Source organism: Pseudorca crassidens, chromosome 1, assembly GCF_039906515.1.
Source record: "Pseudorca crassidens isolate mPseCra1 chromosome 1, mPseCra1.hap1, whole genome shotgun sequence".
Classification (NCBI taxonomy): Eukaryota; Metazoa; Chordata; class Mammalia; order Artiodactyla; family Delphinidae; genus Pseudorca; species Pseudorca crassidens.
In genome coordinates, this window is record NC_090296.1 from 149,855,605 (window position 1) to 149,874,117 (window position 18,513).

An 18,513-nucleotide genomic window follows, 5' to 3' on the forward strand; every position below is an offset into this window, starting at 1 on the left:
TTCTTTTGCCCTACCCAGGTAAGTGGGGAGTTTCTTGCCTTTTGGGAAGTCTGAAGTCTTCTGCCAGCGTTCAGTAGGTGTTCTGTAGGAGTTGTTCCACATGTAGTTGTATTTTTGATGTATTTGTGTAAGGTGATCTCCACATCTTACTCCTCCACCACCTCGAAGGTCTCCCCTTTCTTTCCTTTGTGCTTGGTACAGTTTAAGTTGCTCACATGGTGCTGCATGTGAAGGCCTTGCACCTCTGTTCCACGTCTTCTTTATCCATTCCTCTGTTGATGGACTGCCACAGGTCGTAAGTCAGAATTTCTTTTTTTTTTGGAGTATTGTTTTAGTTTATACTTTACAGCAAAGTGAATCAGCTATACATATACATATATCCCCTCTTTTTTGGATTTCCTTCTCATTTAGGTCACCACAGAGCACTGAGTAGAGTTCCCTGTGCTATACAGTAGGTTCTCATTAGCTATCTATTTTATACATAGCATCAATGGTGTATATATGTCAATCCCAATCTCCCAATTCATCCCACCCCCCTTTCTGACTTTGTTTCCATATGTTTGTTCTCTACATCTGTGTCTCTATTTCTGCTTTGTAAATAAGATTGTCTATACCAATTTTTCAGATTCCACATATATGCTTTAATACACGTTATTTGTTTTTCTCTTTCTCACTTACTTCACTCTGCATGGCAGTCTCTGTGTCCATCCACGTCTCTACAAATGACCCAATTTCATTCCTTTTTATGACTAATATTCCACTGTATATATGTATCACATCTTCTTTATCCATTCCTCTGCTGACAGACATTTAGGTTGCTTCCATGTCCTGGCTGTTGTAAATAGTGCTGCAATGAACATTGGGGTGCATGTGTCTTTTTGAATTATGATTTTGTCTTGGTATATGCCCAGGAGTGGGACTGCTGGGTCATATGGCAGTTCTATCTTTAGTTTTTAAAGGAATCTCCATTCCTCTGTTGATGGACTGCCACAGGTCTTAAGTCAGAATTTGTATCTTGCTGCATAAGGACTGTGCCTCCTCAGCTTTCTCCTTGTGGGTCCTGTACATCGTCATTGATGGGTTGTATTTCCAAGGCTAAGGTTGTTCATGTGTAGGCTCAGCTTTTCAGATGGTGTTGGCAGGTGGTAGATGGAGTGCAGTAGGGGTGGGAGGGGAGAGGGGTTGAAGAGATGGAGAGTCTAAGAGCTTGGCATCAGGCTCTGAAGGTTAATCCCAAAATTAGAGGCCTGTAGTCTTCAAATCAGAAAAGAAGATAGCCCCATTCATCTCATTCTTGTGGGATTGAAATCCTACTCTTCCCATGAAAGAAAGGGTTAATTTCTATTGCATCTGGCCAAGGGTCCCCAAAGTATCAGAAAACTAAAAAAGATATAACATAGCCAGAGAGTAGAATCAAGGCCTCTTGATTTATACTCTGATGATAATAATAATCACTATCATAGAAATAAATAACATTTTTATCATACAATAGCCTACAAAGCACCATCTGTGTAAATCACCTTATTTCACCTAATTTTTTTTTCCTGCTTTTAGGTTCTCTGCTTTCCAGCACTACAAGTGAACCTGTAGAGATGAGAGTCTGCCAGGTCAGCAATATGTTACTATTTTTACCTGATTACTATGTACAGAACATTCAAAGCATGGGTCTGGTCCCTGAAGGATGAATTTACAAAGAATGCATTTAGTATGTTGTCAAACCTGGATTTCAGCTATGCACACCTATTTATAGTGTCAGCCTCCATTTTAAGTTCATTAAGAAGAAAAAATAAATTTATTTAATGCAAAGTTAGTCCACATTTAGGACATAGATGCAAGAATGATTTACTTTTTTATTCTATTTTCTTTTATATATATATATATTTGGCTGCATTGGGTCTTCGTTGCTGTGCGTGGGCTTTCTCTAGTTGTGGCCAGCAGGGGCTACTCTTTGTTGTGGTGCACGGGATTCTCACTGCAGTGGCTTCTCTTGTTGTGGAGCACGGGCTCTAGGTACATGGGCTTCAGTAGTTGCAGCACATGGGCTCAGTAGTTGAGGCGCATGGGCTCTAGGGCACAGGCTCAGTAGATGTGGTGCACAGGCTTAATTGCTCCACGGCATGTGGGATCTTCCCAGACCAGGGATCGAACCTGTGTCCCCTGCATTGGCAGGCAGATTCTTAACCACTGTGCCACCAGGGAAATCACGAGAATGATTTTCTGTCTGATGTAATTCAATATACTGGCTCCTAACTCACCAAAAGATGGCTGAGGTCTACATGAATATTTACATTTAATCAGACTAAGGCCTCCCCTACCATATTTTTGCTGGAGAAAGAGAAGTTAAGAAGAGAAGCTAGTCTAATTTGCATATGAAATCTGGCCAACATAATATGTATTCCTTGTTCATTATCACTTATGTACAATCAGAGGCCAATTTTTCTTTCAAAAGAAGCCCCACAGCTGAGTTTTCAGCTTTTGCCAGGCCTCTCTTGAAAACTATTGTCAAACGAAGGAAAAAACACTTTTCTATGCATAATTGAGCTTATCTAGAAGTGTTAAGTCTTTGCAGGGCAAATGGGAAGTGTGTGTGTGTGTGTGTGTGTGTGTGTGTGTGTGTATGTGTGTGTGTGTGTGTGTGTGTGTGTGTGTGTGTGATGGGTAGCAAACTCAAACTGGTATGATTTAGTGAAAGGGCTGATTTATGTCCACTCCTGACCTGAGAACATTAATTGCAATATTCAGACAGGGTTTTTAGTTTATAAGAATATTTGAAATGGGGGTGAGGATAGAATATTTTGTCTCCACTTTCAGACCTCCTGTCCCTTAGTAGTGGTGGCCTGTGGGTTCACAGGGTGACACAGGGAAAGACAGACTGACTTGGCTCATTGTCTATTAGGGCACTTCATAGACTTTTAGGATGTCTGCTGGCATCATGAGGGCAAACAGCACAGTGTCTCCTGCTTAGTGGAGTACACTTTGATCAAAGTGTCCATAGATTAAAAACCCCATCATTGAAACTAAATGAAGCAAAACAAGATGTAAAATGTACAGTCCTTATCAAAATCCCAGCTGCTATTTTTTTTTTTTTTTGCGTTACGCGGGCGTCTCACTGTTGTGGCCTCTCCCGTTGTGGAGCACAGGCCCCGGACGTGCAGGCTCAGCGGCCATGGCTCACGGGCCCAGCCGCTCCGCGGCATGTGGGATCTTCCTGGACCAGGGCACGAACCCGTGTCCCCTGCATCGGCAGGCGGACTCTCAACCACTGTGCCACCAGGGAAGCCCCAGCTGCTATTTTTGTAGGAATTGACAAGCTGATTTTAAAATTCACATAGAAATGCAAATATGCACAAAACCTGAAATAGCACACCCCCTCCAAAAAAGTCATTGGAGAATTCACACTTATCAACTGTAAAACTTACTCCAAAGGTACAGTAATCAAAACAGTGTGATACTAACATAGGGATGAACATATAAATCGATGGGATATAATTGAGGATACAGGAAAAAAGAAGCCCCTCACATTTATGGTCAATTAATATTTGACAAGAGTGCTAAAACAAATAAGGGAACGAATATGTAGTCTTTTCAACAAATGGTGCTGGAACAACTGTATATCCACATGCAAAGAATGAAGTTGGACAGCCACCTCAAAGCATATACAAAAATTAACTTGAAAGGAATCAAAGACTTAAATGTAAGAGCCAAAGTTGTAAAACTCTTAGGAAAAAACACAGGAGTAAATCTTCATGATGTTGGATTAAGAAATGGTTTCTTAGATATGAAACCAAAAGCAAATGTGACAAAAGAAAAATAGCTATATTGGACTTTATCAAAATTAAAAATTTTTGTGTTTCAGAGGATACTATCAAGAAAGTTAAAAGACAGCCCATAAGATGGAAGAAAATATTTTCAGGTCCTATATCTGTAGGGGGACTGGTATTCAGATCTCTTACAACTCAATAACAAAAAGACAAAAACCCAGTTAAAAATGGCAAAGGATCTGAATAGACATTTCTCCAAATAACATATACAAATTGCCAATAAGCACATGAAAAGATGCTCAACTCACTAATTATTAGGGAAATGCAAATCAAAACCACAGTGAGATACCATGACACAACCACTATTTATTCTGGTCAGAATGCTCTTAATAATATTTCTATCTTTGGAATTAATTTAGATTTTCTTTGACTTAAAATATGGTCTATTTTTATAAATGATCTAAATGTAATTGAAAAGAAGGAATATCCTGTATTATCATGGGACAGGGTTGATATATAGCTTAAGATATACTTCATTGATTATGTATTAAGGTTTTCTTTATCCTTGCTAGATATTTTCTCATTAATCTGTCTAGGTCAGAGGAAGGTGTTTTAAATTCTCTTATTATTAGTGTGGATTTGTCTAGTTTTCCTTTTATCTTCTATAGTTTGTGGTTTATTAAAGTTTCTGCTATATTATTTTGTGCACAGAAATTTATGTACAACTTCATTATGCGTTATCGCTTTTAGCATTATAAAGTATCCTTCTTTGTATTTTTTAATGCTTTTAATCATTTTTTTTTATTCCAGTGGCTTGTTTGTTTATTTATTTATTTTTGACTGCACTGGTTCTTTGTTGCTGTGCGTGGGCTTTCTCTAGTTGCGGTGAGTGGGGGCTACTCTTTGTTGCGGTGCGCAGGCTTCTCACTGCGGTGGCTTCTCTTTGTTGTGCAGCATGGGCTCTAGGCATGCGGGCTTCAGTAGTTGTGAATCGTGGTCTCTGGAGCACAGTCTCAGTAGTTGTGGCGCACGGGCATATTTGCTCCCCGGCATGTGGGATCTTCCTGGACCAGAGCTCGAAGCCATGTCCCCTGCATTGGCGAACGGATTCTTAACCACTGTGCCACAAGGGAAGTCCCAATGCTTTTAATCTTGAATTATAGATTATTTGACACAAAGATCATAACACCTGCTTTCATTTTATCTTTACCTTAAAATTTTTTTTACCCTTTATTTTAACTTTTCTGAAGTGGTTTTATGTATGTGTCCCTTAAAAAAGCATAGAGTTTCATTGGCTTTGTTAACTGATCTAAAATCTATATATACATATAGATTTTTAAGTGAGTTTAGGTTATTTACATTTATTCATATTAGTGAAAGGTTTGGTTTCAGTTGTCATGTTGTTTTGTGTTACATTTACTGTAAACAAATAAAGTTACTTTCTCTTTGGCTTCCAAGTACCAAATCCTAAGCAGCAAAACAAAGTAGCTTAAGCAAAGATGTAGGACTTTTTGGAAGGTCACTGGGAAAACTCATAGAATGTAAGGTGGAACTAGAAATCAGGGCAACAGATTAAAGAAACTTTAATAGGGGAGATTGGTTCAAGATGGTGGAGTAGAAGGACATGTGCTCACTCCCTCTTGCAAGAGCACTGTAATCACAACTAACTGCTGAACAATCATTGACAGGAAGACACTGGAACTCACCAAAAAAGATACCCAACTTCCAAAGACAAAGGAGAAGCCACAATGAGACGGTAGGAGGGTCACAATCCCAAAAAAGTCAAATCCCATAACTGCTGGGTGGGTGACTCACAAACTGGAGAACAATTATACCACAGAATTCCACCCACTGGAATGAAGGTTCTGAGCTTCACATCAGGCTTCCCAACCAGGGGTTCTGGCAACGGGAGGAGGAATTCCCAGAGAATCAGACTTTGAAGCCTAGTGGGGTTTGATTGCAGGACTTCAACAGGACTGGGGGAAACAGAGACTCCACTCTGGGAGGGCACACACAAATTAGTGTGTGCCTCAGGACCCAGGGGAAGGAGCAGTGACCCCATAGGAGGCTGAACCAGACGTACCTGCTTGTGCTGGAGGATCTCCTGCAGAAGTTGGGGGGTGGCTGTGGCTCACCACAGCCTTGTCCTGTGGACAAGGACACTGGCAACAGAAGTTCTGGGAAGTACTCCTTGGCGTGAGCCCTCCCGGAGTCTGCCTGTAGGCTCCAGTGCTGGATTGCCTCAGGCCAAACAATCAACAGGGAGAGAACCCAGCCCCACCCATCAGCAGACAAGTGGATTAAAGTTTTACTGAGCCTGACCACCAGAGTAACACCCAGCTCTACCCACCACCAGTCCTTCCCATCAGGAAGCTTGCACAAGCCTCTTAGATAGCCTCATCCACCAGAGGGCAGAGAGCACAAGGAAGAAGAACTACAATCCAGCCTGTGGAACAAAAACCACATTCACAGAAAGACAAGATGAAAAGGCAGAGGACTATGTACCAGATGAAGGAACAAGATAAAACCCCAGACAAACAACTAAATGAAGTGGAGATAGGCCACCTTCCAGAAAAAGAATTCAGAGTAATGATAGTGAAGATGATCCAGGACCTCAGAAAAAGAATGGAGGCAAAGATCGAGAAGATGCAAGAAATGTTTAACAAAGACCTAGAAGAATTAAAGAACAAACATCTAGAAGAATTAAAGAACAAACAAACAGAGATGAAAAATACAATACAATAACTGAAATGAAAACTACACTAGAAGGAATCAATAGCAGAATAACTGAGGCAGAAGAACGGATAAGTGACCCGGAAGACAGAATGGTGGAATTCACTGCTGTGGAACAGAAAAAAGAAAAAAGAACAAAAAGAAATGAAGACAGCCTAAGAGACCTCTGGGACAACATTAAACACAACAACATTCGCATTACAGGGGTCCCAGAAGGAGAAGAGAGACAGAAAGGACCTGAGAAAATATTGAAGAGATTATAGTCGAAAACTTCCCTAATATAGGAAGGGAAATAGCCACCCAAGTCCAGGAAGCACAGAGAGTCCCAGGCAGGATAAACCCAAGGAGAAACACACCGAGACACATAGTAATCAAATTGACAAAAATTAAAGACAAAGAAAAATTATTAAAAGCAACAAGGGAAAAATGACAAATAATATACAAGGGAACTCCTGTAAAGTTAACAGCTGATTTCTCAGCAGAAACTCCACAAGCCAGAAAGGAGTGGCATGCCATATTTAAAGTGATGAAAGGGAAGAACCTACAACCAAGATTACTCTACCTGGCAATGATCTCGTTCAGATTCGATGGAGAAATCAAAAGCTTTACAGACAAGCAAAAGCTAAGAGAATTCACCACCACCAAACCAGCTCTACAACAAATGCTAAAGGAACTTCTCGAAGTGGGAAACACAAGAGAAGTAAAAAAAACCCCAAATAATTAAGAAAATGGAAATAGAAACATACATATCGATAATTACCTTAAATGTAAATGGATTAAATGCTCCAACCAAAAGACACAGACTGGCTGAATGGATACAAAAACAAGACCCATCTATATGCTCTCTACAAGAAACCCACTTCAGACCTAGGGACACATACAGACTGAAAGTGAGGGGATGGAAAAAGATATTCCATGCAAATGGAAATCACAAGAAAGCTGGAATAGCAATACTCATATCAGATAAAATAGACTTTAAAATAAAGACTGTCACAAGAGGTAAGGAAGGACACTACAGAATGATCAAGGGATCGATCCAAGAAGAAGATATAACAATTGTAAATATTTATGCACCCCACATAGGAGAACCTCAATACATAAGGCAAATGCTAACAGCTATAAAAGAGGAAATTGACAGTAACACAATAATAGTGGGGGACTTTAACACCTCACTTACACCAATGGACAGATTATCCAGACAGAAAATTAATAAGGAATCGCAAGCTTTAAATGACACAATAGACCAGATAGATTTAATTGATATTTATAGGACATTCCATCCAAAAACAGCAGATTACACTTTCTTCTCAAGTGCACACAGAACATTCTCCAGGATAGAACACATCTTGGGTCACAAATCAAGCCTCAGTAAATTTAAGAAAATTGAAATCATATCAAGCATCTTTTCCAACCACTACGCTATGAGATTAGAAATAGATTACAGGGAAAAAACGCAAAAAACACAAACACATGGAGGCTAAACAATATGATACTAAATAACCAAGAAATCACTGATGAAATCAGTAGGAAATCAAAAAATACCTTGAGACAAATGACAATGAAAACATGATGATCCAGAACCTGTGGGATGCAGCAAAAGCAGTTCTAAGAGGGATGATTATAGCAATGCAAGCCTACCTCAAGGAACAAGAAAAATCTCTAATTAACAATCTAACCTTACACCTAAAGGAACCAGAGAAAGAAGAACAAACAAATCCCAAAGTTAGTAGAAGGAAAGAAATCATAAAGATCAGAGCAGAAATAAATGAAACAGAAACAAAGAAAACAATAGCAAAGATTAATAAAACTAAAAGCTGGTTCTTTGAGAAAATAAACAAAATTGATAAACCCTTAGCCAGACTCATCAAGAAAAATAGGGAGAGGACTCAAATCAATAAAATTAGAAATCAAAAAGAAGTTACAATGGACACCGCAGAAATACAAAGCATCCTAAGAGACTACTACAAGCAACTCTATGCCAATAAAATGAACAACCTGGGAGAAATGAAACAAATTCTTGGAAAGGTATAACCTTCCAAGACTGAACAAGGAAGAAATAGGAAATATGAATAAACCAATCACAAGTAATGAAATTGAAACTGTGATTAAAAATCTTCCAGCAAACAAAAGTCCAGGACCAGACGGCTTCACAGGTGAATTCTATCAAACATTTAGAGAAGAGCTAACACCCATCCTTCTCATACTCTTCCAAAAAATTGCAGAGGAAGGAACACTCCCAAACTCATTCTACATGGCCACCATCACCCTGATACCCAAACCAAACAGAGATACTATAAAAAAAAGAAAATTACAGATCAATATCACTGATAAGTATAGATGCGAAAATCCTGAACAAAATACTAGCAAACAAAATCCAACACATTAAAAGGATCATATTCCATGATCAAGTGGGGTTTATCCCTGGGATGCAAGGATTTTTCAATACACACAAATCCATCAATGTGATACACCATATTAATAAACTGAAGAATAAAAACCATATGATCATCTCAATAGATCCAGAAAAAGCTTTTGACAAAATTCAACACCCATGATGATAAAAACTCTCTAGAAAGTGGGCATAGAGGTAACCTACCTCAAAATGATAAAGGCCATATACAACAAACCCACAGCAAACATCATTCTCAATGGTGAAAAGCTGAAAGGATTTCCTCTAACATCAGGAACAACACAAGGATGTCCACTCTTGCCACTATTATTCAACATAGTTTTGAAAGTCCTAGCCACAGCAATCAGAGAAGAAAAAGAGATAAAAAGAACACAAATTGGAAAAGAAGAAGTAAAACTGTCACTCTTTGCCGATGACATGATACTATACATAGAGAATCCTAAAGACACTATCAGAAAACTACTAGAGCTAATCAATGAATTTGGTAAAGTAGTAGGATACAAAATTAACGCACAGAAATCTCTTGCATTCCTATACACTAATGATGAAAAATCTGAAAGAGAAATTAAGGAAACACTCCCATTTACCATTCAACAAAAAGAATAAAATACCTAGGAATATACTTACCTAAGGAGACAAAAGACTTGCAGGAAACTATAAGACGCTGATGAAAGAAATTAAGGATGATAGAAACAGATGGAGAGGTATACTATGTTCTTGGATTGGCAGAATCAACATTGTGAAAATGACTGTACTGCCCAAAGCAATCTACAGATTCAATGCAATCCCTATCAAGCTACCAATGGCATTTTTCACAGAACTAGAACAAAAAATTTCACAATTTGTATGGAAAAACAAAAGACCCCAAATAGCCAAAGCAATCTTGAGAAAGAAAAACGGAGCTGGAGGAATCAGGCTCCCTGACTTCAGACTATACTACAAAGCTACAGTAATCAGGACAGTATAGTACTGGCACAAAAACAGAAATATAGGTCAGTGGAACAGGATAGAAAGCCCATAGGTAAACCCACGCACATATGGTCACCTTATCTTTGATAAGGGAGGCAAGAGTATACAATGGAGAAAAGACAGCCTCTTCAATAAGTGGTGCTGGGAAAACTGGACAGCTACATGTAAAAGAATGAATAGAACACTTCCTAACACAATACACAAAAATAAACTCAAAATGGATTAAAGACCTAAATGTAAGGCCAGATACTATAAAAACTCTTAGAGGAAAACATAGGAAGAACACTCTTTGACATAAATCACAGGAAGATCTGTTTTGATCCACCTCCTAGAGTAAAGGAAATAAAAACAAAAAGAAATAAATGGGACCTAATGAAACTTAAAAGCTTTTGCAAAGCAAAGGAAGCTACAAACAAGATGAAAAGACAACCCTCAGAATGGGAGAAAATATTTGCTAACAAATCAATGGACAAAGGATTTATCTCCAAAATATATAAATAGCTCATACAGCTCAATATTATAAAAACAAACAACCAAATCAAAAAATGGGCAGAAGACCTAAATAGACATATCTCCAAAGAAGACATACAGATGGCCAAGAAGCACATGAAAGGCTGCTCACCATCACTAATTATTAGAGAAATGCAAATCAAAACTACAATGAGGTATCACCTCACACTGGTTAGAATGGGCATCATCAGAAAATCTACAAACAACAAATGCTGGAGAGGGTGTGGAGAAAAGGGAACCCTCTTGCACTGTTGGTGGGAATGTAAATTGATATAGGCACTATGGAGAACAGTATGGAGGTTCCTTAAAAAACTAAAAATAGAACTACCATATGACTTAGCAATCCCACTGCTGGGCATATACTCAGCAAAAACCACCATAATTCAAAAAGACACATGTACCCCAATGTTCATTGCAGCACTACTTACAATAGCCAGATCATGGAAGCAACTTAAATGCTCATCGACAGAAAAATGGATAAAGAAGTTGTGATACATATATACAATGGAATATTACTCTGCTGTAAAAAGGAATGAAATTGGGTCATTTGCAGAGTCATGGGTGGACCTAGAGAATGTCATACAGAGTGAACTAGGTCAGAAAGAGAAAAACAAGTATCATATATTAATGCATACATGTGGAATCTGGAAAAATGGTGCAGATGAACCAGTTTGCAAGGCAGAAATAGAGACACAGATGTAGCAAACAAATGTATGGACACCAAGGGGAGAAAGCGGGGGGGCAGTGGTGGTGGTGGGATGAATTGGGAGATTGGGATTGACATATATACACTAATATGTATAAAATAGATAACTAATAAGAACCTGCTGTAAAATAATTCAAAAAACCCCACCAACTTTAATAAGCAAATTGACAGAAAACTGGTGTGGAGCATGGCAGAGATGGCAGGGACAGAGAGAATGGCTGGGAGTATGATTCTGGGTGGGTGGGTAGGGACTCGTGGAAAAGTACCTGGTCCCTACCCACCCACCATTTAATAGTCAAGGAGGGCTGGAGAAGTTTTAAGAAGGCTATCTCTGTGCAATTTAAACGTTTAATCTTTTAATTAACACAGAAAATGAGGGTCAAATTATGCTCTCCTCCTATGTTTTTATAGTGGTAAATTATACATAACATAAAATTTACCATCTTCACCATTTTTAAGTAAGCAGTTCAGTGGTATTAAGTACATTCACGATGTTATGTGATGATCACCACCGTCCATCTCCAGAACTCTTCATCCTCCCAAACTAAAACTCTGAATCCGTTAACACTAACTCCCCATTCCCTCCTCTCAAATCCCTGATAATGCCATTCCATTTTATATCACTATGAATTTGACTATTATAGGTACCTACATAAAAGTGGAATCATACATATTTGCCCTTTTGTGTCTGGCTTAGTTCACTTAGCGTACTCTCATAAAGATTCATCCATGTTGTAGCCTGTGTCAGAATCTCATTCCTTTTTAAGGTAGAATAGTTAATATTCCATTGTATGTATATACCACATTTTGTTTATTCATTCATCTATTCATCCACTGATGGACATTTGGGTTGTTTCTACCTTTTAGCTATTGTGAATCATGTTGCTATCATGGGTGCACAAATACCTGTTCAAGTCCCTGCTTTCAATACTTTTGGGTGTATACACAGAAGTGGAATTGCTGGATCACATGGTAATTCTATGTTTAATATTTTGAGGAACCACCATTGTCATGTGCAATTCAAGTTGTTGGCACTATTGGGCTTTCCAAGACTCCAAACCTTCACATTAATACCTCCTCACATTGATACCTCCTTCTCTCAACACTTTAATGCCATCCATGATACCTCCTTCTCTCAACCTCTGTAGCCAATCCTTCACCATTGATTTTACCTCCAAAATAGCTCCTTCCTCAATCCATCCACTTCTTCTCCGTCTCCACCGTATCCACGGTGGATTGAATGGTCTTTATCTCTCTCTGGGTCTCTTCACATCCACCATTGTCTTTCTACAATCTGCTGTTTACACAGCAGCCCCATACAAAAGAGTATATTCCACTTATATGAATTATAAGAGCAGGCAAAACTAGTCTATGGTGAAGGATTTCAGAACAGTGGTAATTGTGGGGAAAGGATCAGGAGGTTGATGAGTTTAAGCAGTGGTCTCTGGGGAGATGAATTGCTCTATATCTCATTTGGATATTGATTATACTGGTGTTTACATTTACATTTCATCGGTCCATATGCATTTTTTTCTATAGGTAAGTTATAGCTCTCTAAGAGAAATTCACATCTAACCATGCCTTTCAACACTTTGTCATCCCATCGCCAGGCTCTCCTTTCCACCAACACTGAAAATACTTTAGTGTCTTCTCTCTGCTATCCGGTTAAAGATCACATAGAGTTTTATCCTGGCCTGCATGTCCTGGTCCTCCTACATCTCTTCCCCATCTCTCCTTACACTTATCCTACCTTTCTGCATCCCATCTACTTGGCATTCTTTTGTTTCCTTGGCTCCTTCCTGCTGTAGCGTTTTAGGATATGTTCTTCCCTCTGCCTGAATTCTCTTCTGCCTCTTCCTATTCATCCCTCAGAATTTAGGGATGTCATTCACCCAGCGAAGTCTTCCCTGACTCTCCGGGTTATGAAATGCTTTCAAGCCTCATGGATTGTTCCTTTGTTGTTCTTTTTTTTTTTTTTTTTTTTGCGGTACGCGGGCCTCTCACTGCTGTGGCCTCTCCCGTTGCGGAGCACAGGCTCCGGACGCTCAGGCTCAGCGGCCATGGCTCCCGGGCCCAGCCGCTCCGCGGCATGTGGGATCTTCCCGGACTGGGGCACGAACCCGTGTCCCTTGCATCATCAGGCGGACTCTCAACCACTGCGCCACCAGGGAAGCCCCCTTTATTTGATTTTTGTCCCTCTTCTCTGAGTTCAATGCCTGGTTTTACTCATCTTTTTATCCCCAGGACCTATCAGAGTTGCCTGGTGCATAATAAATGGTCAATTTGAAAGACTAAAAGACAGACAAATTTAGAAGGAAAGAAAGTAAGTAAGAAAGAAAGAAAGAAGCAGATATTTTGAGAAAGTCAAGGGAAGAGACTGTTCGGCATTTGAAGGAAAAAACAAATAGAGTGAGACGTGAGTGATACAGAGAAAGCCAGAGGAGCAGGGCATTTGAGTAAAGGTGGCCAACGAGAATGCAAGGCTGCAGGAATTCACAGAAATCTTTTTATTTTATTTTATTTTTTAAACTTGAAGTATAGTTGATTTCCAATGCTGTGCCCATCTGTGCTGTACAGCAAAGTGACTCAGTTATACACATACATTCTTTTTTTATATTCTTTTCCATTATGGTTTATCACAGGATATTGAATATAGTTCCCTGTGCTATACAGTAGGACCTTGTTGTTGATCCATTCTGTATATAATAATTTGAATCTGCTAACCCCAAACTCTCAATCTATCCCTCCCCCATCCCCACCCCCTTGGCAACCACAAGTTTGTTCTCTATGTCTGTAAGTCTGTTTCTGTTTTGTAGATAGGTTCATTTGTGCCATATTTTAGATTCCACATATAAGTGATATCACATGCTATTTGTCTTTCTCTTTCTGACTTACTTCACTTAGTATGTTGATCTCTAGTTGCGTCCATATTGCTGCAAATGGCATTATTTTGTTCTTTTTTATGGCTGAGTAATATTACATTGTATATATGTACCACATCTTCTTTGTCCATTCATCTGTTGATGGACATTTAGGTTGTTTCCATGTTTTGGCTATTGTAAACCGTGCTGCTATGAACATAGGGGTGCATGTATCTGTTTGAATTATACAATAGTTTTGTCTGGGTATATTCCCAGGAGTAGGATTGCTGGATCATATATGGTAATTCTATTTTTAGTTTTCTGAGGAATCTCCATACTGTTTTCCATAGTGGCTGTACTGACTTATATTCCCACCAACAGTGTAGGAGTGTTCCCTTTTCTCCACATTCTCTCCAGCATTTGTTATTTGTAGACTTTTTAATAATGGCCATTCTGACCAGTATGAGGTGATACCTCATTGTAGTTTTGATTTCCATTTCTCTAATAATTAGAGAATTCACAGAAATCTTAAGAGAGGGATTGGATTCCCCTAAGGGCCTGAAAGAGAGACTTTGAGTCAATTTTATCTAAATCTCAAAGGACAAGATGACCCTAAAATGAGGTTACCATGCAGGTGAAGTTTTTAGTACAGAACAGACTCTAGATAAATGTTAATTCCCTTTGCCCCATTCTGTCTCTTCTGGGAAAGGCCTTAAACTGCATCACTGTGGTACATTCACTCCTCATTTGTCTTTCTTGCCCCACCAGAAACAGAGAGAAAAAAAGAACATGCTACCTGACGTTCTTCTGGACAAAAACTTGCCATGGTTTCTGTCCATCCAGGACAAATCTCAAAAGAACCACATTCATAGTCTCAAAAATGTTTGGGAATCAGATAGGGATATACATCACCATCAGCCAATCACCAACCTTCATAAGCTATTAATTGTTTTAAATCCTTTTCCTTTAAAAAATCTATGACTGCTTTATGTTGGTCAGTTACTTGCTATCTTCATTTGTTTAACATTTGTCTTCTGTCAGACACTCCTTAACAGAGCTGTACTTTTCTCTGAACAGTTCAGTCACAATGGAGTAAAACAGAGTAGCTCTGAAACCAGTTCAGCAATCTCCTCGTGCCATTTGTGTAGGTTGTTATGTGTCATTGCTGGTGCCCAGACTGGCAGCCCATTTTAGGGCACAGAGCAAATGTTTGCCAAGTTCTTCCCATAAGTTAGGCCCTTGATCTCACATTAATTTTGTTTTTTTCCCTCTTTTATTTTTATTTCTTTATTTTTTAAATTAATTTTTATTGGAGTATAGTTGCTTTACAATGTTGTGTTAGTTTCTAGTGTACAGCACAGTGAATCAGCTATACATATACATATATCCCCTCTTTTTTGGATTCCCTTCCCATTTAGGTCACCACAGACCACTGAGTAGAGTTCCCTGTGCTATATAGTCAGTCCTCATTAGTCATCTATTTTATACACAGTAGTGTATATATATCAATCCCATTCTCCCAGTTCATCCCACCCCCTCCTTCCCTCCTCGATAACCATACATTTGTTCTCTATATCTGTCTGCTTTGCAAATAAGTTCATCTGTACCATTTTTCTAGATTCAATATATAAGCAATATTAAATGGTATTTGTTTTTCTCTTTCTGACTTACTGCACTCTGTATGACAGTCTCTAGGTCCATCCACGTCTCTGCAAATGGCACGGTTTCGTTCCTTTTTATGGCTGAGTAATATTCCATTGTATATATGTACCACATCTTCTTCACATTCACTTTTAAAAGAGGTAGGGCTCTGCTACAGACCTTGATTGTCTAGTCAGTGGTGTCCTTAGGGGACATTTGACAATTCTGCAGACATTTTTGGTTCCCATAACATGGGGAGGGTATCACAGGCAGAGATAGTGGGTAGAGGTTAGGGATGCTGCTAAACAGCTTACAATGGACAAGACAGTCCCCCACAATAAAGTATTATCCAGCCCCAAATATCAGTAATGCTGCTGTAAGGCTTGGAGTGTGTGTGTGCATGTGCATGTGAGTGATTGGGGCCAGGAGTCTTGGCAGGCTGGGTTCTCAGGGCTTCAACATGAGTAAGCAGGTAGTACCAGTAAACACTAACTTTGCAGTAAGAGAGATGAAGATATTAAAGAGGAAATTTGAGCTTCGCAAGTCAACATGAAAAAATTTCCTATTCTTAGTGGAAAACATAACACTAAAACTATGAAAACCACCACTGTGGTTTTCCAGGTTTGTGTAGAAAAACAAAACCAATATAATAGTCTGTCCATTCCATCACCCATCTCCATTTGAAGCTAGGAATTCTTTTGTTTAAAGAGATGTCTAGACAATTACATATCAGTTATTTTACCCACTGTGTGGGACATTTTGGTTCTAAAGTAATGATGTTTAATTACTCTCAAGGCACTATGCTAATCTCTGAGTGAGGTGTACTGAAAATTCAGCTGTTGATGCTTAGCAAACATGATTTGCAAGCATTCTCAGTGATGTTATTTCAGACAGAGGCTCATTAAATTCTCAGTGAATAACAGAAACCTCAGTGTAACAGAACCACTTTTCCAACGCTTGATATACTTGGGTATGTGGTTTAATTAAAAATATATTCATTCAGCCTCAAATATCCATATTTGATTTTTCCTTTAAAAGGACCCTAGATTTAGCGATCATCTGTGATAAGGATAGTTATTATATTAACATTTGATCCTGATTGCCCATCGAGCCAAGGGACGTGTCTCTAAATTCACTCATGCCTTTTGCACAGGCATCTAAATATGTGAGAGCAGAGGGTATGGGTTGGAAAACAGGGTGTCCCATCAGACCCTCCCGAGATTTCCCACTGTCACTGGCCTTGTCAGCTTGTCCTTGGGTATTTGATAACCCTCCATGGTTGGCTACTTTGTATCCTGTTTCCTCTGCCTGCAAAGAGAGACTAGGGCCAGGACCACTGCTGTTGTTGATGGAGTTACTCTCTGCTTTTCCACTGCTGCTGCCTTTCTTTATCACTCCCTTCTCTCCCACTCCACGATAGAAATCCTCAAAGCCAGGGAAGCAGGCCTCTAAACATAAGCCCAGCCATCCAACTCAAACTCAGACGGCTTGACTTTGGCAAGTACATTTTGTGATTGGGCTTCATCTTCCAGCTTGCCCAGGACCGCAAGGTGACCTTAATGAGAGAGTCTGGAGGAGTCTCATGCCAGTTAGAGGTTCTGCCTTTTCAGAATTAATCCTAGGTCAGCAAAACACTTCAGCTGCACGCTCATTCAGGGAGACACAGCAATCGCTAGTCAGCCCTCACCTTGACCACCAGCTTTCTAGCCCTTCAATTCTTGTAGATTGTTGCCTGGGTCAATCAACCTTCCTGCTTTTCTCCCCGGTCTAGGACTTGTCTCTCCCCACCTCCTGGTTCAGCTCTCACGTCTTGCATTGGACCCAGGATTCTCTCTCTGCATTTTCCTAGCAGGCATTCCACAGACTACAAGAATACTCTCAATCTGGTTCCAGCCAGATTTTCAGCAAGCTCTGATCTCTATGTCTTCTGCCTCTATCCTCTGCCTCCACCAACCTTCCTATAGAATGCACGATTTTATGAATCTCTGTAAACATGTAACCCACATAAGAGCTGGGGCTTCAAGTGGCTCAGTATAAGTCAAAGTCATACTCAGCAAAATATATCCAGCAGCCAAGAGCAGTCTTGAAAAACTGCCAGTATGCTCCTCTCAGTGGAGAGCAACAGGGATCCAGTAACAGGGATCCAGTGAGTCGTCCACAGAAATTGTGTTTTTTTTTTGAAGTAGAAAAGAGTAGCTTCTTTAAAAAATAAATTTATTTATTTATATATTTATTTATTTATGGCTGCATTGGGTCCTCGTCGCCGTGCGCGGGCTTTCTCTAGTCGTGGTGAGCGGGGGCTACTCTTCATTGTGGTGCGCGGGCTTCTCATTGTGGTGGCTTCTCTTGTTGTGGAGCACAGGCTCTAGGCGAGCAGGCTTCAGTAGTTGTGGGGCATGAGCTCAGTAGTTGTGGCTTGCGGGCTCTAGAGCACAGGCTCAGTAGTTGTGGTGCACAGGCTTAGTTGCTCCGCGGCATGTGGGATCTTCCTGGACCAGGGCTCAAACCTGTGTCCCCTGCACTGGCAGGCGGATTCTTAACCACTGTGCCACCAGGGAAGTCCCTGAAAAGAGTAGATTTTATTGCTTTGCCAGGCAAAGGGGGCCACAGTGGGCTAAGACTTCAACGCCTTAGTGGGCTAATGCCTTCAAGACTGTGTGACCCACCCTGGAGTGGGTAGTGAGCAGTTTTATAGTGTTCAAAGAGTAGGGCGTGATCAGCTCTTGGACAGTTCTCACATTGGTTGGCATCAAGGTGAAGTTTCAAGAATCATCAACCTTCTGGCTTCAAACAGTGTAGGGTCTATGTTCTTGTGGTCAGCAGTTTTCGTCGGGTGGAGGTCTGCTTCCCGTAACAACAGCTTAGAAATGTGTGTCAGGCCTTTATCTATATCTTTCACGGAACTGGGAATTTGGCGATTCT

General features: G+C 39.9%; 1 protein-coding gene across 7 annotated transcripts in view; it reads left to right on the forward strand.

The window, feature by feature from the left end:
• MTHFS (methenyltetrahydrofolate synthetase) overlaps nt 1-18,513 on the forward strand; it is a 271,461-nt gene that overhangs the window by 96,382 nt on the left and 156,566 nt on the right. For all 7 annotated transcript variants that reach the window (XR_010932846.1, XR_010932849.1, XM_067698744.1 and 4 more), the window contains exon 3: nt 1,555-1,607. Coding sequence is in view for 5 of the 7 variants with exons in the window: in XM_067698744.1 (XP_067554845.1) it covers nt 1,555-1,607 (53 nt within the window). In the remaining 2 variants the exon portion in view is untranslated. The remainder of the gene's footprint in view (nt 1-1,554; nt 1,608-18,513) is intronic.